The 21,214-nt window shown below is 39.2% G+C and overlaps 1 protein-coding gene across 1 annotated transcript in view; it reads left to right on the top strand.

Moving 5' to 3' along the window:
• The window catches only part of CNKSR3 (CNKSR family member 3), a gene marked incomplete at both ends in the record, with an annotated part of 60,326 nt that overhangs the window by 10,732 nt on the left and 28,380 nt on the right, over positions 1-21,214 (top strand). Inside the window, one exon of the mRNA XM_079550012.1 lies at positions 20,230-20,393. Coding sequence (XP_079406138.1) covers positions 20,230-20,393 — 164 coding nt within the window. The remainder of the gene's footprint in view (positions 1-20,229; positions 20,394-21,214) is intronic.

Genomic DNA, 21,214 nt, shown 5'->3' with positions numbered 1-21,214 from the left:
AGTTGCTTAACACCCACCAGCCAATGCTCAATGCTCAGCCAATCACTAAGCACTGGCTGCTTGCCTGGCCAATTCCCCACTGCTTTTAGAAGTTTTGTTGTTTTGCATGATGACATATGGTGTGGAATATTCCTTTGGCCAGTTTAGACCAGCTGTCCTGGTTCTGTACCCTCCCAACTTCTTGTGTCTCCTTAGCCCCCTCATGAGCACAGTGTGAGAAACTGATATGTCCTTGGCGCCATACAGCACTGCTTAGCAACAACTAAAACATTGGTGTGTTACCAACATTGTTTTGGCTTTAGGAGAAAAACAGCATCATATCAGATACTATGAAGGAAAAATCATCTCTGTCCCAGCCAAAACCAGGACAGCATCTGATGTCTGGAAAAGTTTTTGATTGTCTAATGTGATCTGTTTATGGCAGAGCTGTAATTATATTGTGTGCTATTCGTTGTCTGCTGAAAAAAATTGTTACTTGTAACACTGAATTCTTAAAATATTGCATGAGACAGTAGTAAGAGATGCACTTCTTCATAGTCACTGCATGTGGTAATCATTGGCCTGGTTTGTCCTTCCCGCTTCACTTAGCACCCTTCGGCCCATTGTCTTTGCTGGGTGGACTACCTTGTACAGCTATGTAAAAAGAAGAGTAGCAGCTCATGTTGCTGCGTGCAGGAGCAGCTTTTAATGGTTGTAATTGAGTCATGTGTAGCTGATACTTTTTAGATCTTTGTGGTATAATTAGAAACACTTGGAACAGACTTCTGGAAGTAGTTTGGATTCTTTTTACAGAAGAAAAACACAATTTTTGTGCTGCTAGCAGTGAAGCCAACTGCAAAGTGATGGTTCCCATTGATGCTAGTGGAAGCCAGTATTTGGTGAAGTAGCTTGACTTGAGGGTTTTGGGAAGCTTCTTAGACCACGTGATAGGGTGTAGATACCAAGCTAGTGAGAATCTTGGATGTATAAAATTGTCTCTTCAAGAAAGTAATTGAAAACTGGATGCTGTGATGTAGTTGTAGGACCACTAGCAATGCTGTATGTGTGCTTTTAGCATTGTAAGATTTATCCCAGCATCTCAAGGAAGAGTAATTGAAGAGGATTCAGCTCCCAGCAGAGGAGTCGCATGCCAGACATGTCTAGAGACTCTTGTTCAGCTGTCATTTGCAGAAGTACTAATTTCCCAAATTGTGAGCTTGTATGTATCTGTACAGGTTTCACTTAAATTTATATGAACTTAGTTGCTGCAAAATAACGAATGAACGGTGTGGGTTCTAACCAATGTGTAATTGAGCATAATGTATGTAAATCTATAGGCCAATATTCTCATTCTCAGTCTTCAAGAGATTAAGCATGGGTTGAAATCATAGCTAGAAACTCAACGATTGTTTACTTTTGGCTTTACTGAAATATATTTTTGCCATTCAACATTCTTAATTGTCACTGGGAATTCTGTAAAATCTGATAACTTCTGAAAATTACTTATCTGTTTTGCAATCTGCTTACAGCACTTGCCCAAGTATCTTTGTCAGCTGTGCCCACGAAGTCCCTTCCTGGAGCTGCTTCCAGCACCTAGAAATCACGCGCTCCCTTGAAGGCAGCACCGATGAGGTTGTATTCTGGAAGAGATCTTAGAAAACAAACAGGAGAAGCCCGACAAAACAGCAAACAACAACATAAGAAACAACATCCAGTTTATCTAAAGTGCTGAAAGAAGCAATGTCTTGTTACTACCCTACTAAGAGAGTGTTGTGTCTGCTCACACTCTTGCCTCATAATCAAAAGCTGCTGCGTGAAAATTCCAGATGCAGTGGCTTACACAGATGCAGGGCTCTCTTCTGCCCTCCTCCACTCTACTTTACTTCAGAGAGTGAGGCTTCTGGTCAGGTTGGAAGTATTTTGGCCTTGTGGTTCAAAGCCCTTGGTCAGCTTTGCTGTTCTTTATCTTGGATATCTTTGGCTTACTTACAATTACGTTTTACAATTGGGTTTTTTACATTTAGGGTGTTGCACTTGAACTTCAATGAGGTCTCTGCTATTTTGGGAACCAGCATCATTACAGCATGCATAACTAGGGCTGCAAGACAGCGTGGAATAGTGCAAATGTGTCAAGCAGCTAATTGTTTGAAGCAATTACTTTAAATGTTTAAATCAATGTTAAAAAATACGGGGAAGTAGAGAGGTTTTGTGATTGACTGCTTAATTGATGAATCTTGCTTTTTGACACAATCTCTTAAAAAGAAGTTGAGATGCTTTAGCGATGTGCTTTAAAGTGCCTATTGTATTAGGTGCCTCAAGGCTGGTCTCTCCTGTCACTGGAACAGTGTTATCAGTGTGCTACTTCAAAGTCTTTTTTGTGTCTGCCTTCTCATTCCCCCCTTTCTGCTTCCTTCACTATTACTCTGAATGTACACTACTAGCAGCTTTCACTCTTGCAGCTCTTCATGGTCAAGTCTTTGCCTAGCCTTACTTGGCATATCTTTCCTCGTGCATTTCTTAGAAGCTAGTTGCTCCTTTAAGTAAGATCTTTAAGGCTTCTCTGTTCCTTTTTCATTCCTACGAAGCTCTCCTCAAAGTCCTCATCTGTGATGGCATCAATCTTTGCAGGCACAGTGTGATGGCACAGTGAAATGACTGCTGTCAGCAGGCTGTGGTGTTCTTTCTTGTTCTGGTGTTATTTGGTGCGTTTCAAGATTACTTTGGATAAGGATTGGGATTTTTGCTCTTTAATCTTGAGGCTCTTTGTGTCCTGGCTCATGCAAACAATAACTTCTAAAGAGAATTATTGATGTAAATGATGTGGGGAGTAATGTAGGCATGCAAGCGAGGGCAGTGTATCCTAGGACAACCCAGCAATGATTCCTGAGGACTTGTCCATAATGAAGAGGTATATGCACTGTTAGCATTTTTGATAATGTCGTTCAGTTTGCTGTGACATATTGATGTGATTTGCTAGTGCTGATGGCTGGTGATTCTCAGGTGCCTGTACTTCTGCCTTCTTGGTGACTGTGAGAGTGTAAGATACTAGTCATCAGGGTTTCATAACTGTGTAGGAGATGGTCATGTCCATTTGGCAGCTGTATCAGCTGCTGCCTTACAAGCTGCTCCTTGACTAACTCCCATGGGTGTAGCAGTAATCACAGCATTTGCCAGGGTGCACGCACACAGGAGAGATGAAGGTGAGTAATGGAGTTTGTTGCAATCAGCCAAAGCAGTTCCACATGGTGGTGTGAGAAGGCAGCCAAATTAAATTAAAGGGATCACCCTGTTTCTTCTTGGCAGCCAAGAGGCAGTCAGTTTTGCAATGCTGGTTCTTGTTTCCACTGTGGGAACAGACAGCAGAGTGTTAATTAACAGAGTTCAAGAAAAGGAGCTCTTGTGACTAATGAACTACTCCTTCAACCACAAAAAACCCTGAAACATTAAAACAGTAAGCTCTTAATTGCATTCTGTAGATGAAGGCCTTAGGGCAGGGGGTTGTTGCACGTTGTTTATGTATTAACCACATAAAATTATCAGACGTGTAGGTTTCATGTGCTGGAGATACAAACAAATAGTATAGAGTGTACTGTTACTACTTTAAGAAAATAAATTGGGTTTGGGCTTGACTTGTTCAAGTACGGTATTTATTTTTAGGGTCAACAGAGGCCTTTTTTTGTACTTGCTAGGGAGGTACAGAAATTACTCCTACCAAAAAGGTGTTGACCTAGTTTCCCTGGGAGGGGCAAGCCATGGAGGCAGTTACTTTACAGAGCTTCCAAGGGGACAGTATTTTTGTGTTGCCTGCAGTGAGTGTGTAATTACTCCGCTTAATATTGCATGTGATTGAATACTGTGCTCATCCTTCTTTTTCCATTTTATTTCTTCTAAAGCGTATTTATCTAAAGCGTATTGTTATGACAGTTGTTTGCAATGGCAAGCAAGATATGCAGAAGCTTGCTGGTGGGATACGTAGTCTCATGGAAGTCTAGGTCAAGATAAAGTAGACAGAAGTCATTATTTTTGTCTGTGAATTTTTTTTTTTTTTTTTTTTTTTTTTTTTTTTTTTTTTAAGTTGTGCTGTTGCTTTGCTAGGGAGTTATGTTATATAGTAGTCTCCAAAGGTTTCCATGCCTGGTGGTTTTGACTGAGAGTTGAGGAATGTGATGTATTGAGGGTCTGCTCTTAGTCCCTAAGCTTGTTGGGCCCAGCTGATTCTTGCTTTGGGAGGGGGATGTGCACTGCTGCTCTTCGCTCTTTTGGGCAAGTGAGTGTTTTTGTTGTCTCTGGCTTTCATTCCAGCATCTTTCACCATGGCTAGTATGTATACATGTGAGAGGAGAAACAGTAGGTGAAGAATAGTGTCAGCAGACAAAGATGTCAATGACAGTTTTACATTTATTAGAGTAAAAAACATCGGAGTTAAAACGTATAAGCTGGGTGGGATTTCTCAAGAGAGTAACTTGGGGTTATGAAGACTGTGGCTGCTTTTTGTTGTTGTTGCTTTTCCCTCAATTTCTTAAAGTTGTTCATGTCTTCATTCTGGGGAAAAAAACTGTCCTTTCCCTCTCCCTCCTCTCTCCTCACCTCCCCCTGCTGTTCTCCACTCTCTGTGAGATGTAATGATTAACTTGAATGTAAATAAGGTCACTACAGTACCTGTAAGGGAAGAACAAAGATGAACAGTAATCAAATAAATTTGTTTTAAATGAAAATCCATTACTGCATAGTTAACAAACAGGAGTACTCTCCCAAGTTAAAACCAATCCACCTGGTTGCTCATTTTTCCCTTATAAAATAGCATTCAGTAGTATTGCTCCTGAGTACAGAATACATTGTTGGGTATAGCGAGCAATTTCTCATGGTCTGGAAGTTTGAGCATTTGATCTCTAGTTGGAGGTTGGGTCACAGTACTAAGCTTGTGACAAACCAACTTATTCTATGCAAAAATATATTCTAGCTTGAGGAAGGTGTTTGATCTGATTAAGTTGCTTGAATATAAGGCTCTGTAATACTTGAGATAAAGCATGCATTCAAGACAGAAGTTTCTCAGGCAGCTTTAAGTTGGTTAAAACAAACAAACTGCTGTCTTTCAGTGAAGTTTGTGATATTTCTGGATTGATTATCTTTTTTTTTTTTTTTTTTTTGTAGGCAAATCACTTTTAAGCATGTCCCTTCCAACCTGGGTTATTCTGTGATTCTAAGTTTCCTTGCCTTTCAGTTTTACACAGTCATTATTCATAACTGTCACAGGTCATTTTTACAAAAAGAATGCAACTTATTAAAGATGGGGAATGAGACCAAAAAATACTTTTTTTTTTTTTTTTTTTTTTTTTTTTTTTGTAATTCATTGTGTATTTTGAATTACTAGGTCTAGTAAGTCCATTCTGTGATTAAGGTGATTAGGCCTCCTGTGAAAGAACAGGAAAAGAATAGAATGTATTGTATTTTCATTTTAATCTGGAAAGTTATTTTGAAGACAAAGCATTTTTTTGTTAGAATAAAGTGACTAGGCTTCTCGGTCTAATGTTTCAGGATCATCAAAACCTTGAGTATTTTACAATCCTTATGAAATACAGTTTTTTTTTCTTTCTACTCATTCTTCTCATCTAGTGTGATATTGGTCACAGACCTAAAAAGTTACTCAGTTTCACATAAAATCTTGCACGTACTTCTACTGATTATTTGCACTGTCTGTACCTATTTGGAAACAACACCAAAGTTCTGTAATAGGTGGCAGTGGGAAACATAAGGTTTCTGAGGATTGTTAATGGATATCTGACATTAGTGCCCAGCCATACCATTGTGATTATGTGCCTGGAGAAGCAAGAGCAGCGTCTGTGTTCTGGAAACTGGAGTGTGTTCTGATTCATCTACATAAGCATACATAGTCTCTGGACTTTTCAGTGCAACCACGAGGAATGAGGATGAGCAACTGGATTTGATGTGAAGCAGGAACACAAACCTGTCACTGTGATGCGGAAGTTAATAGGCGACCTTCTGATCGCTGCTGCTAATAGAACAGTAGAATGATGAGTTATTTTTAGCACTCAATGTGATGTTTGAGGTTCAAAATCAGGGCCTGTGTGTTAAAGATTACACACACACTGCTCTCAAAGGTCTAAATTGTGTCAGACTTAAAGAATGCAAACAATCTGTGGGATTAGTGTGTCTCTCTTGCAAGCACGGAACTCAAAGCCTGGAGTTTGTATGCCACTCACTCTGTTATTAGCGAGGCTGGTAAATGGCTAGTTTGATCATCACTTTCAGAAATGTTAACTTTTTATCATACTTTAAACTCCCTCCCCTGGGTTGATGTATATCTGTCCATATGGCTGATCTGAAGTTTGCTGTGACTGGTGCTGAAAGCAGTTGTATTTGGGGTGAGGGAGACAGGTGGCCCTTAAAGGTGCATCAGCCCACTGGGTTAATGGACAATTTCTCTGTGGGAAACTTGTCAGCTGTTAGGAAGTATCTGCCTGTTCTTGCCTTCCTTAAGTGCTGCCTGTCTGTAACAGTTTCTGTTCACCCAGTTTTTGGATTTGTGTTTGAGACTTTGGGGTAAAAATTGATTATTGATAAACTTGTTTTACGTGAAAACCAAGCTCAGTTTGGAAAATTTAACATTTAAAAAAAAAAAAAAAAAAAAAACCAAAACCCCAACATTTTAGTAACTTCAAAACTAACATTATTATTTTCTTTTAAGGGAAGGGATAGTGGCATAGAAAAAACTCTGTATGAGGAAAATATTTACTGTACATGTGAAATTAGCAATACCATCATTACTGCATGGCAGTAATGAGCTGAGGAAGCATTGCTTTGTAGTGCTACTAGGCAAAAAGGGGTACAGGTTGGAATACAGGTGGCTCTATTTTATTAATTTAACTTTTTTTCTCTGTGAAGAGGAAACATTTCCTCTTTCAGACAGCTTTGAATTTTTGACATTTTGAGAAGTCTCATGTTGGGATGGTGCTGATGTTATGGTAGCCCATTAAGAGTAGCAGCATACAATTTACAACTGAGATTATAGGAATTTATAAAGGGACTGGCTCTCTAAATTGTATGGGAGCACTTTGATGTCTGGAGATGTTGTGAAGATTATTCTGAAATTTGGTTGTGAATTACATTCAAGCATAATAATAGCAAATTAAGGTGAGACAGAAAAGTGGAGTCCAGGGCAACTACCTCTTGGAATGTTTGAATTCATATACCTGCTTCTTGGTAAACAGAAACAAGATGTTTTGAAAGGGGAAGCAATCTGCTGAAGGACATACCCTTTGATAGGGAGTAAAATATTGTTTTACTTCAAGTTATATTTCACAGTATGGCAGAAAGTAACATCAGTATAGCTGATGTATAGACCAGTATAGCCAGCAACCTGAGATACTGATGTGAGCACGTGTAGCTGGCTTTGATCTGCTTAGGCAGCATGTGTACTTATCCCCAGATATAAAATATTGAAGGCACACTATGGTGAGTGATGATATTTGGCAGGGGCTTCATTTTTGTTCTGTCCGGCACCAGCAATGCAGAAATCTTGTGTCATAGAATCATAGAATTGTTTGGGTTGGAAGGGACCTTTAAGATGGTCTAGATCCAGACCCCCTGCTATAGGCAGGGACACCTCCCAGTAGACCAGGTTGCTCAAAGCCCCATCCAGCCTGGCTTTGAATGCTTCCAGGGAGGGGGAATTCGCATCTCGCAGGACAACCTGGTCCAGTGTCTCACCACCCTCACAGTAAAGAATTTCTTCCTAACATCTAGTCTAAATCTACTCTCTTCCAGTTTAAAGTCGTTTCGCCTTGTCCTGTAACTACCTACCCTCCTCAGCTTTCCAGAAGACCCTCTTTAGGTACTTGGAAGGCTACTGTAAGATCTCCTTGGAACCTTCTCTTCTCCAGTCTTAAAAGTCCAAGCTCTCTCAGTCCTTTGTAGGGGAGGTGCTCCAGGCTTCTTTGTAGCTTTCTTCTGAACTTGCTCCATCTGCTCTGTCTTCTTCCCTTCCCCCAGCCACAGCACATAAGGAAGCGCAAATAGGATCACCAGCTGTACCTTTCAGGGCCATGCGTTAGAGTGTTACTGTGCTGCTACCTTCTGACCCACACCATGCTGTACTCTTCACGGTCTCTGATATATTGTGGAATGCACTACCTTTTGTCTGACATCACACCAGTCATTAAAGTGCCGCCTTTTATTGAATTCCATAGTGCTAAATGCAGTCCTGTGTCATCTCTCTCAGGTTCCTTCCAAGTGGCACCTATATATTTCCTAAAATCTTTGCCTTGCTCTTTAATAATTCACTGCCACGCTGTGTACTTGTCTTATGGTGGTGTGTGTTGTTCCACAATACAGAGCTGCTGTTTGCAGCATCTCTCGGGTGCTCTGGTGTACCTCCCTGAAGATGCTCAAGCACTGCCTGATCACCTGATGAGACTGCTCATCGCCTCTATTTTGGTTCCTTGTCACTTTGAAGGTTTTTTTGGTAGCTGTGTGGTGGCATTGTGCACATGCAAAACAAGGGAATGAGGGTGGTGACGTACTGGAACAGGCTGCCCAAGGAGGTTGTGGATGCCCCGTCCCTGGAGGCATTCAGGGCCAAGCTGGATTTGGCTTTGGACAGCCTGGTCTAGTGGCTGGCAACCATGCCTACAGCAAAGGGGTTGAAACTGGATGATCTTTGAGATCCTTTTCAACCCAGCTCGTTGTATGGTTCTGTGACACTGGGGAGAGGGGTGGGATGGGTGATGGGAAGACTGGGATTGAAGAATCAATCTTCAGCCATATGGAATGGCTGTCCTAATTCCATAATTTCCTCAGCTTCCTGAGCTTCTGCCTCTGAGGGCTTAAATGATTCCATATCCTGCAGTGGGTGAAGCTACAATATAAATTTCATTGAAATAATAAAATGAAAGTAAGTTATTTCCATTTTAAAAAGTCTGGTTCTTGTAATCATGTGGGTGACTTTATTGCTAGCACTGGGACTGTGTTTTAAGTTTAATGCAATTATACTTCCGTAAGTGAGATGGTAAAGTACTCAAGGCTTGTTTTGGATAAAAGTTCTCCTGTATGAAGTGTGTTAGAATAATGGTATAAAAATAAAATGAGAAAACAAATTTGGCATGGTTGGAAGCATTGGAAAGTTTTAGGAAATATTTTGTTGTGATTGCACTGATTTAGTGAAAAACAACTTTTGAATAATGAAATGAGTTTCTGTGGTGAGAGTGTCTTCTTCGTGTCTGAGAGTCAGGGTGCTGGACTACCTTGAAGCTGGAGTGGTGACTGGTGTCTTGCCTCAGTTCACGTTGCCACCTAGTTGCAGAAGAGACAAATGCTATGGAATGCTCACGGGGTGATTCATTTCTGAGGTACTCATTCTGAATATTCTGTACAGGTGAGAGCATGAGGTGAAGTGGATAGGTACCTACAAAGCCTGGTGCTGTGTGGAGGAGTGTGCAGAGGTCAGTGAAAGAGCGCAATGGACCAAATCTTGCAAGAAGCTGCAAATTCATGTCTGAATGTAACTTTAAAATATGTTGGTTGGCATGTTTTGATATGTACTTAATATGAAGAAAAATGTGAGTCGAAAAATCATCAACTTTCCTCCATTTCTTGCTTTTGATGCTACTGCTTGCTTTTATTTCCTGGTAGAGGAAGACTCGGTTGTTCTTTGAGCCTCTATGTATTGGAAAGCAAGTTCTGACTATCCAAAATGAGTTTTTCAAACCCTAGGTGGAACGGAGTCTCCATGTTTAAACTTCTGTAAATGTTTCATTGCCAAATCTCTGATGCAGTATTTAAGGACAATGCTTTATGTCACCAACAGCTTCTAAGATGGTTTCATTTATTTTGATGTACTTGGAATTTTTGCTTGAGTGGAATTAATGAAGCAGCTGATGCATGTTAAGTAATTCCCATTGGTTTAGTCATGGACATCAGTTGCAAGCAACGAAATAGGATAGAAAGAATTTTCCAGAGTGTAGGATGAATCTGACAGTATTTTTAGATTTAAAAAAAAAAAAACCCTCCCTGTATCCCTTGGTACAGACACTCAGAGGGTCATCTTTCTTTGTTCTGCTAATGTGTGCATGTGATTTCAAGGCCACGTTGAGTGACTATTCTTTTACCATACTGAAGGCTCCATATTTGCTGGCACTGTCAATTATGTCTGTATAAGGAGAATAGTTTTATTGGGATTGTAACAAACACTAAGGTACGTTCACTGGATGTGATTGCCGTTGAGACTTTGAAATGGTGGAAAAATATTCTTTACTAACAATTGTGTGAATTTTTAGCTAGCACAGTAATCTTCTACAGTATGCAGAGCCATTGTATTTAAGCTTTGTGGACTTAAAACCCCTTTTGAGAAGGGGATGGGTAAGTTGGCAGGCAGATATAATCCTGAAAACTTGGAAAAAGTAACAAAATATGGGTGATACTTGTGGAAGTGCTTCCGTAACAATTGAGAGCTATTCTAAACCTAACTTAATTACAGCTATTTTAAACGTAACCAACAGACAAATAGACATGCATTTGCATTCATTGGTATAGTGGGCAGAGAAATGTTTTCTTGTTTCTGTCTGAAATGTACAGTACTATAAAGCAGTATGTAGTCTAGGTGCTATGTGAGCAATACATGCTTATTTAATAAAGCTCTAGAAGTGTCTGGTTACAGCTACAGAATACTGCCATTTTGTTTGGGTTTTGTTTTTTGCCTTGCTCATGGTGTGTGTGTGTGTGTGTGTGTGTATACAGGGGGAATGAATGCAAGTTGTGTCTTGCCACAGGTAGGATACTGCTTTTACTATGAAGTCAGGGAGGATGTTGTCAGCAATGTCCCTAAAGACAACTTGAGGTATTGGCTCAGAAACTATTTGGGTTTGTCTATCAAGGGCACGTGTGTTCTCCGTTTTAATATGTTTTCCATGCAACTGCTGAATGTTGACTTTCATAGCATATTTTGTTGAAACATAGAGTGCCAGGGCTATCTGCAGAGAACATATGGGTAAGCTCTGCTTTCATCTCACTTAAGTAGTTTGCCAAACAAAATCTGTTACAGCATAGAAAGAATGCTTTTGCCAAATGTAGCTGGTCAGTAAGTGATGTAGTTCATCCTTAAAAAGGAAGACCAAGACGTGAGATATATTGTATGAAGCTACTGCATCGCAAGTAATTTTGCAGACACAAAACCGCGGTGTAGGCAGAGAACATACACCAAAATGAGCAGGAAAATATGATGTTCATCATGCTTTTCTTCTTTTTTTGTTCATCTGTCTTCCAACTTTCTCTGGTCAACAGTCCTCTTCTGGTGGTGGCTGGGATTAATGAAGAGTTAGAGCTGAGATGCTGCCAGCTGTTTGAGGTCTGAATGTGAGCCCTAATTGTTGTTCCCATTCTTCCTTCCTGGAAACTGGTTCTTCAAGATGAGCATTTGCTGTTACATTGCTGTAGAGCCTGGCTGCCTGGGGCCAAATGGTAAATCCTTGACAAGAGTGTCTCTGATCCCTTCCTTTTTCTTCTTAGTTGAGCCAAAGTTTCAACCTTAGAGGCCCAACAGTACTTAATGGCCTAATATTGAGAGGTGAATCTAGTTGCATAACCTCAGGAAGGTCACTCAGATGAGCTAGTGTGATGCCAGTAAAACATGATGAGGCTGTGGCCTAGTGTATGCAATAGGGACCAACAGCTGCATACATACATGTCTTCAGTCCAGCTTTGCTGCTGAAAAACTTAACTGTATGTGTATTCTGACCCCATCCGCCTTCAAATTGTTGGGGGTAAAATGCAGTAGACTTCAGATTTTTTTTTTTCTTGGTATTGTCTAATTCATGTCTAGAGGGAATAGCTTGCTGAACGGAAAAGGCCTGTGTTTTCTCACTCTGAGGCATTGTGATTGTTTTTTTTTTTAAGTATGTTGAAGTGTGACATGATTGGCTTATGTTGCTTTTATCTCTTGTACAGAGAGATTTTTCTGGTTAAACCTGTATTTATCTGATTTTTTTTTTTTTTTTTTTTTTTTTTTTTTTTTAAGAAATCTGACATGCCAGCACAATTCACTGTTCAATTTCTATAGCATTATATTTTAATTGTCTTTAATTTATAACCTTAAAGCTGTGTTGTAATAAGAAAATCTCAATAGAAAATAGGAGAAATAACACTATTTATTTATTTTTTTTTCCTCTCCTCTAACTCTGTTTTTTCAAGACTTTTCTTTTTAAGGAGAGTTATGAAAAAGATAGCAAGCTCTGCTAGTTCTGCAAGTTCTACACTTTTGGAGTTCTTAACTACTGCAGAATTGCCTTCACCTTAGTTTCTTGTATGCTACCACCTACTTGTGTCAAATTTTTGCATTCTTGGTATGAGTTCACTCATTTTCAACTCAAGATAAGATTTCTGAATTAATTCACTCTTGCAATTTCCTGCTTGCTGTTCGTGTCTCCAGTTGAACTACATCCTATGAGAACAGCTGTGCGATTTGATGTGGCATATGTCCTAATATCACTTAAGACTTAAAAAATAAAAATAAAGGTGTTTGACTTTGAGAAATTTTGTGCTGCTATTATACTAACATGAATACTAGCTTTGAAGAGAGAAGAGGTAACAGTTCTGTTAAGTCTTTGGGTGGAAGTAATTAAAAGGAAGCTGCTATTTACTTTTGGTGCTGTGTGTAGTGCAGTTACAGAAGTGCTGTATCATGTGCTATCTATCTGAATGCTCCATTCTGTGCCTTTGCCAGGAAGGAATTTGTTTTGGAGGATTGCACAAAAGACAATATTGTGTGTTCCTTTCAGTAGGTTCCCTATGGTCTTCAGCCATTTCATTTTGTCCTTTGGAGTCAGATGAGACTTCTGTGACATTTTCTTTAACAAGCCTGCTCACCTTCCCCTGAACTCCAATGGATTTTGATCATTCACTGCATAGTGTTGTGTGAGGAGTCGCTGTTCATTGCTTGTTTGGACCTGTTATATATTAGCTTCATTTGCTCTCCCTAATTCCTGCATTGAAAGTTGGGTCTCTATCTGTTTTTCTGTCGCTTGTAGTTTTATAGGTCTTGTGTCTGTCCTTTTTTTAAAGACTCTGGTCTTACTCACATTTGCTTAGTTTCCTGAAAATACTTTGTGAGGGAAATCTTAAGAAGGTAGCACTGGCTTTTTGTTTTTTTTAAGAGATGTCTTGCTTTGTAAACTTGCTAGTTAAGCAAGTGTGTGGACAAAGACTTTTCACTCTTCCTTAGTGTTTCCTATTGTGATTTATCCTGTGAAGTGTTGAAGTTGTAGTTACCCTTCCATGTCCAGTCTGGAGCATGATAACAGTGCCCATTGGAATGGTTTCAGTCATTGATTTTGTAGAGAGGACTGCATATAGTGTTGATAGGCCTCCTACTGTGTTTTCCAAGATTGCCTGCATTGGAATGACTAAGGCTTAAAAGTGGTCTCTGTAGCCCTTCCAAGTAAGGATGGTTTACAACTCGATTTTTTTTCCCTGGTTCTCCTATTAAATGGCAAAGCTTTCAGGTTTGAATTTGAGAGATGTGAAGGGGTTTATGGATGGATTTGAATTGAATGAAATAATTTATTTTAAGGTATTTTGAACACGTCTAAGTAGTCTATTTTTGCAGAGAAAATGCATTAGCCAGAAATGCTGAAAAAAAAGAACATGCTGCAGAAGTGTTTTTGTGCGACTGTCAGTCATGGATTACAGAAGGGACAGTAGAGCATTCATTATCAAAGCTGGAGATGTTGCCCTTCCTTCTCTCTGTCCTGGTGTCACCTTTGTGAGGGAGTTGCCCTTTGCATCCCTGCTGGTGGGGAGAGGCTGGCAATTCAACTGGTTCCATCCCTGTTCAACAGAGTGAGGAAGGCAGGAAGCTTTGAAGCTATTGCTGCAGTTCCAGGTGATGTCTGTGTTCAGCAAAGCTAGACCTAACTCCTGGTGAGGCAACAGGCATGCCTGCTTAGTTAAGATGCAGGTGATAACAGAAAGGTGGAAGGAATACTTTCAATTGACTATGTGAGGAGAACTTACTTTATAAATGAGTTGTTTTGTGCTGGATAAGTGATGCTGATGATGAGAACCTGTTGTTATTCAGTTGTGGTTCCCCCGCACACTTCCAAGCCATTGATGCATTAGATGGTGATGGTGCTGTGAGTGATTGTGGAACTCCTTAGATTAAAAATTGAAAGAAGATAAGGTTTTATTTTTGTACGCTAGACAGTAATTCAAGTTTTTTATTCTTGACAATATGAGGTCTTTGGGCTCTGTCCCCTGTAAGTGGCTCACACAAAATGATAACTAGACTTTTGTTTTGAAAACTTAGAGAAAAATAAATGCTTTAAGTCATAGCAGAGAAACATTCAGGGATATAAGTGCTAGAAATCGGTTCTTTCTTAGAGCTCAATTTATTACCAAGCTAGGTTTCTATTGACTGCTTTCGAGTTGTCTTTTATTGTATTATTGGACCTTGAATTCCTTGTTGAAGTCATCACTTTCTTGCCCCTCACTGCAAGAAAGACATTGAGGCCCTGGAGTGGGTTCAAAGAAGGGCAACAAAGCTGGTGAGGGGTCTGGAGCACAGGGCTTATGAGGAGCGGCTGAAGGAGCTGGGAATGTTCAGTCTGGAGAAGAGGAGGCTCAGGGGAGACCTCATTGCTCTCCATAACTACCTGAAGGGAGGTTGTAGTGAGCTGGTGGTCGGCCTCCTCTCGTGTAACAGTGATAGGACTAGAGGGAATGGCTTCAAGCTGCACCAGGGGAGATTCAGGCTGGACGCTAGGAAATATTACTTCTCTGGAACAGTATTCAGGCACTGGAATGGGCTGCCCATGGAGGTGGTGGAGTCACTGACCCTGGAGGTGTTCAAGTAACGGTTGGATGTTGTGTTCTCACTAAACCATGCCCTTCAACTATTGGTGATAGGTGGATGGTTGGACTGGGTGATCTTGTAGGTCTTTTCCAACGTTGGTGATTCTGTGATCACTGGTCTGTTAGTCCATCATACTGTAGGAAGAGAATGGCATCCATGATAGAGTGGGACAGTGTTCCCAAATTCTAGAAAATGATGTGTTAAGTCTATTTTCCTTCTCCTGAAACTTTCTTTTAAATTTGTTCTTCACTCTTACCTGTTCTTCTGAGCTCTAGCTTTTCTCAGCTGTCTTGCAGAATTTTTCTTTAATTTCATCCGCTTTCTCAGGTGATGGTTCCCCTACTTATGCTGAACTAACACATTCCTTATTTAAATGTTCATTACCTGCCTTGATTCCATCCTCCTTTTCCTTTAATAAATTTGAATCCTGGAAATAGTTAAAGGAAACAAAGAGAGGAAGCTATTGCAATGAGTTATGAAGGGATATGGCATATAAATGATGATATAATGGTGTATGTCAAAGACTCTTACATAATTGATGGTCTTTCAAAACTGGAGGGAATGGATTTGTGTGTGTGTGTGTGTGCATGTGTGCAAGGATTCTTTTGAGATTAAAATGTGCAACTGAGAAGACCTTGGAAGGAGAACTAGAATGAACTAGAGTGACTTTTTAAGTGGGTATGGTCAAACTCTTATGACTCTAAAATGTGTGTGTTTTTGAGGAAATGAGGCAAAATGACTTTGGCAGTCCCTCCTTGTCTGCATTTTAAGGTCCTCAGGAGCCCCTTGATGGGCTGAGAGGCACAGCTAAACCCTGTAGCTACCATGAGACACCAGCTTCTGTGAGTTTAGTAAAAAGTTACTCAGCGAAGAAGAGGTTGGGTACATGTTAATAAAGCTCTATTTCCCTGAGGTGATGAGTGGTTAATTTCCATGATGGTGTTATGAGGAGGGGAAGGTTTTGCCCTTTCTCTGTTCAAATGACTTGTGTTCTGCCTGCTTCCTTTTGTCAATTTGGACATTTTGAATTATCCTTAAAATATGTTCTAAAGCAATGATCAAAGTCATGATCCATTTTTTTCTCACTCCTTTTCCTGGTCTGTCTGCACCTGTTTTCACCACAGTCATGTTTAAGTCTATAGACTCTCTGGCCTCACAAGAGAAGAAAGTATGGGAAAATGGGATGGAGGGAGGTGGTCAGCTGGTCTTGAACCTGTGGCTGTAATATGTTAGTTAACTGATTTTATTCATTTGTTGTAGGTAAATTAGTTGCCAATGTCCAGCACAGCAGGTGAGTGAAAAACATGAAATTAAATTACTCGATGACTGTGCTGGTAGAATCTCTAGTATTTTGGTAGTCAGATGTATTACTGCTGAACAGTTGATTTCTATCACCAATAGAAATGTTAATTCTCTCCACATAGTAAGCTGATAGTTATGGCTTGGATCCAAACTCCTGTTTTTACCCCTCTCAAAGTTATTTTTTACTCTCAATTCTTATTCAAAATAACTTTATCTAATCTTGGAAACAGTGTGAGATTGCTATCAGTGCAAGTCTGTAAATGTGAGATTCATTCTAGTGTTTTTGCTTGAATGCAAGGTATCGAATATCTTTCAGGATGATCTGCACAGTTGTGGAAGGTTATTTTAGACAGAAAAGTCTAGACAGTTCTTAAGATCTATTGCACATCTCTACACCTGCCAAAACTTGGGAGGGAGTTTTGTGCAAATTATATTACTGCTCCACAAAGTCTTTTTATAATACAAATAATATTTTATTGTGTTTTTTTTTTTTTTTTAATCAAAGTCATAGTTAGTAATGTGATAAAACTTGGGTACCATTGCAATTGGTACTTCAATTTCTGTTTTCCCTCATTCTGTAGTAGTTATGTAAATGGAAATGATCATTCATGCATGGTTTTCATTTATGCATGTGAAACAGTACAAAGATTTCTCTTCAACGTGCAGTTGAGATGTGCTTTTAAAACACACGCAGAGCATCAAATGAATAGTTGGAGACTTCAGAAAGGCTCTTGAGTGGGTAAAGAAGATAAACATAGATGTCTTTTCCAAGGATAGAATCTTAATTGCATTTTTAAAGAAATAAATACTAGAAGCTATTTTCTTGCCTGAGCCTGCTGATGTTGCCATGATTTATTGTGATATGTTTGAATTTAAATCAGTGAAAAATTTATTGCTAAATTTACTTCTCAGCAACTTATTGAGAACAGAATAATTGAGAAAAGAAGTCTCACTGTTACTCTGTTGTAAATTGTAACAGACGCAAAGCAGCTTGACTTAGAGCATGTTTTGTTTGTCTTGTCTGTATAACCTGTAACCAGACACTATATTCTGTGCATTTAAGAAGGTAGAAACATCCTGTGCAACTTGGATGTCGCTTTAACGAGCTACCTATTGAAAATGCATCATTCTGAGTGATGTAGGCTTCTTCTAGAGCTTTTAATTAATTTAAGTTTCTTGAAGATATCTAGACTTTGTTAGCAGGCCGTATTCAATCTACGTTAGGTGCTGAAAAACAAAGAAAATACAAGGAAAGAACTAAGATGTTTGGAAGAAGGGAAAAATAAGAAGTGTGTTTAGGTTTGCATTTCAATGCTGACTTTTAAACTTAAGTATTATTATTTAGTTAATTTTGTTGAATGGATTTGAGATGTTTTTCCTCTATTTTCCTTTCTTTCTTAGGAGAATAAGGTTTTTTTTTTTTTATTGTTGTTGTTTGCATATTTAAATATTTCATTGATATGATGGAGAATTAAACAATATGCCATAAATGTGGTTGCAATCCCAATTAAATTGTTAAAGACTTTTCCATGTGCTTCTTGGAAAAAGTAATAAGGCTTATATTAGAAAGCTCATCTTAAACCATTAGTGAATGCCTGCCATAAGTGTGTGGGTTTGTCTTCACTTCCTGTTTTTTATAGTTTTGATCAGTTCATCTAAATGCATTTGTCTGGGCAGCTGGGCCCCTGTATTGAATGCTTTGAATTAACATTATAATGATTTTAAAAAAATATTTTACTTTACAAAATAATTATGTTGTGTGATCACAAAAGTATTGTGCTTAAGTATATCTAAGTTGTAATAGACCTTCAAGAACAGACAAGTATGAATTAAAAAAAAAAAAAAAAAAAAAAAAAAAAAAAAAGCCCCAGAGATAAGCTGAAAGACATAGCTATATTCCTTGGGGGTTATGTACATTTATTTATTTATTTATTTTTAAGTCTCATGTTTTAGCACAGCACATTGAGTCGACACACACAAAGGCTAGAAGCAAAAGCAACAGCGTGTCCAAGAAACTTGAAAAGTAAAAATTTCATTGCATGCTAACTAGCATTTTATTCTAGGTGTTTGTGCAATATGTAATGGGAACTATTGGCTTTCAGTGGCAAATGATGGGAAACAGTGGTCTGCAAGACAGCATTAAAAATTGGGAATGCCAAACATGTGCTCTGTGTGTCAGCCTTGGTTGAGAATTTGCTTTAAAAAAATAAATTGTTAAACAATGAAGGCTAGATCGTTTTATTATTTTTCCTGGGAAAAGAGTTTGTGTAGCCTAAGGGAGAAATTGGTGCCTGTGGGAAACGGAACACTGGGCTCAATTTTCAGGATTTATGAAGCCTTGCCAAGACAGATGGAAAGAGAGAGTGCGCCCTGCACAACTGTAGCTCTGGGAGACTGCACTCATCTTGCATGCAGGATCTCACATTCATAATTATGCTTAAAATTCAAGCTGTAGCCACTAGTAGCTCTGCACGTGGAGGAGTCAAGCCTATCCAGCCAGATTTTGATGTGTTGCAATAATTAAGCTTGCATGAGACATATAAAGGGGTTACTGTTAAATGCCAGGCTGTCGGTCCTTATTAATTTCTTGGTGAGTGTTATAAAGGCAAGTGATGTGTGCTGAAGTGGGCGCCAATGAAAGTTCTGATCTTCTGTGAGCAGAGAGTATAGGGTAGTAATGGCTTGTCCTGCCCTTAGGAAGCAAACTTGTTAGATGTAGGCCCTTGGGCCCCTGTGTGATTTGTCTTGGCTGCTTTCTTGGCATGCACTGGGGTGCTTGCTTTCCAGGCTGCTACTGCACCCTGATGGGTTGAACTGAGTTCTTGTCTCCTGTCTTGTTTCTTTGCAGTTTAGAGCACTATCAGTGTTTCTCATCTTCAGCAGTCCCTCTCCATGTCTTCCTCTTCATCCAACTCAGTGGATAAACATCTTTTTTACAGTTAAAAGTTCAGTTTTTAAAAACAGATTGGTGAACCTACGTAGTTATTGTAGATGCTACAAAATAGATGTCAAGTGTGTAATCTGAATCTTGTTTGTGTCAACTATTGTCAGCATGATACATTTCTACCAAACAAACATTGAATCTATTCCTTTGGCTCTTGTTAATATGTTGGATCAGAGTAGTACTTTGTCTTTAAAATAACACAGCCACCCAAATGTTTTTCCCTAGACTGCTGTACACAAAATCTTTAAGAACAGTCAAAACAAGCACTGTATATGAGAAAACAGATTTAACATATACAATTGAGTTAAATGGAAGACAAATCCTTTCTCTAATCAGTTTAACCAACAGAAGAGGGAAAGAGGTACTGTGGAGGTACTGTAGAGAAAACGGGATCATACAATCATAATTTAAAGCGAGGATATTGTTGTGACAGATAAAATGCTCTTAACTGTTTTAAAAATACTTTGTAGCTACAAAAATAAAATTAAATTTCTTATTGATGTGTGCTGTTAACTTACAAGGGGGAGGAAAGAGTGATTGATTCAGGAAACTGTAGGGGCTCATGAATCAAGCAAGTAGTGAGACTTGAGGCTAACGTCAGGTTGGTTGCTTTGCCTTTTTTGTGTTCCATTTCCCTCTCATCATTCAGCTGTTTTATTTAGAAGTGGATGAGGGACTGTGGATTTTTGTTCTGTTTGTTTGTTTAGCTGGCATTGGGCAAGTTCTTGGTTTTCTTTCTTGCCTTGTATTTATCTTTTTTTGGTTGACTATTTTTTTTATCAGTGCTTTTCTTCATGGTTAGGATTACGTTAAGGCTGAATCTGCACATGTCTCTTGGTAGCTTTGCTTGTGCTGGCACCAGCGAGACATCCTTACCTTGTTACCTTGATCCATGAAGAGTAAACAGGTTATGTATTGACTCAGGTGACCCCAAGGTCCTTAAAATCTGCATTCTCCATCTCTGTACCCTTTTGGAGCAACTTTCAATCCTTGATTTCAGTGCAAGTTTCTTTGATAATTTGACACTATATATTGTCTGCTATTCCATTTGTCTTTTTTTTTTTTTTTAATGATGTGGGGACGGGAAGCAAAACACAGAAATTGTAATTATGTCCCCTTCTCTCTTTCTGTTGTGCTTTGTTAGGCCTGGATGATTGCCTGCAGCAGTACGTCCACAAATTTGAACGGGAGAAGATAAATGGTGAACAGTTGTTACAGATTTCTCACCAGGATCTTGAAGATATGGGTATCACACGGATTGGACACCAGGAACTGGTTTTAGAAGCTGTGGATCTCCTGTGTGCACTGGTTAGTGAAGTGGTGAACAGACAAATAATTTCTTTAAATGCTTTTCTTGTTGAATATGTAAAGCAAGCCTAATGAAATCATAATGCCTTTCACACTGTTAGACATTATGGCAAAAGAAAGCAGTAAGTTTAGTTCTTGCAGGCTTTGTGTTATAGTTCTGACTTTTCTCTGATAAGTGGAAATGCTGATTTAGTTGCATTTCTGAAGAGAAGTGTTGGCTGAGTAGCATTGTGAGATCTTGTGGCTTCTGGTAGTGAACTGTGATTAAAATTACTGTTGAGTAGGGTGAATTTGTTTTAGCAGACAGAACACATGCTGTTGAAATGACAGCGATTAGTGATTTCTCACATCAGCTGCAATGAGAATAGGACAAGATCTTGTAGTCCACATACAAAGTGAAATAAGTGCTCTTGAAGTAAGGGATGTTTTGATTACTAAGTAACTGTGTGAGTTCAACTTACTGGATTTGGAACATAAGCTGTTCCTTCGTATTACCCCTCATATATTACTGTGCGGATGCTTTTAAAACAAACATACTCTGAAATGAAGAAATATATTTCAGATTGTTTTGCTATGCCATGTCACTGCTGCAGGAATTATTTAAAAGCTGTAGTTTGGACATAGTCTTGAAGATGTATTTGATGTAGTGCAGTGCTTGAGCGCCAGAGATATTATATACAATGACATCAGCTGGAGGGGTGGCAGAGGCTGCCCTGTGATTCCTTGGCCAGTACTGGCCTGCCCTCTGTTTGTCAGGCACATCTTGCAGCAAAGAGCATGTTCTTCTAAAAATGGAGAGTCTTTATTGCCTGAGTGACACG

Source organism: Tetrao urogallus, assembly GCF_951394365.1.
Source record: "Tetrao urogallus genome assembly, chromosome: 2".
NCBI lineage: Eukaryota > Metazoa > Chordata > Aves > Galliformes > Phasianidae > Tetrao > Tetrao urogallus.
Note: the sequence above shows the minus strand (reverse complement) of the source record. Positions and strands in the feature narration are given on the sequence as shown.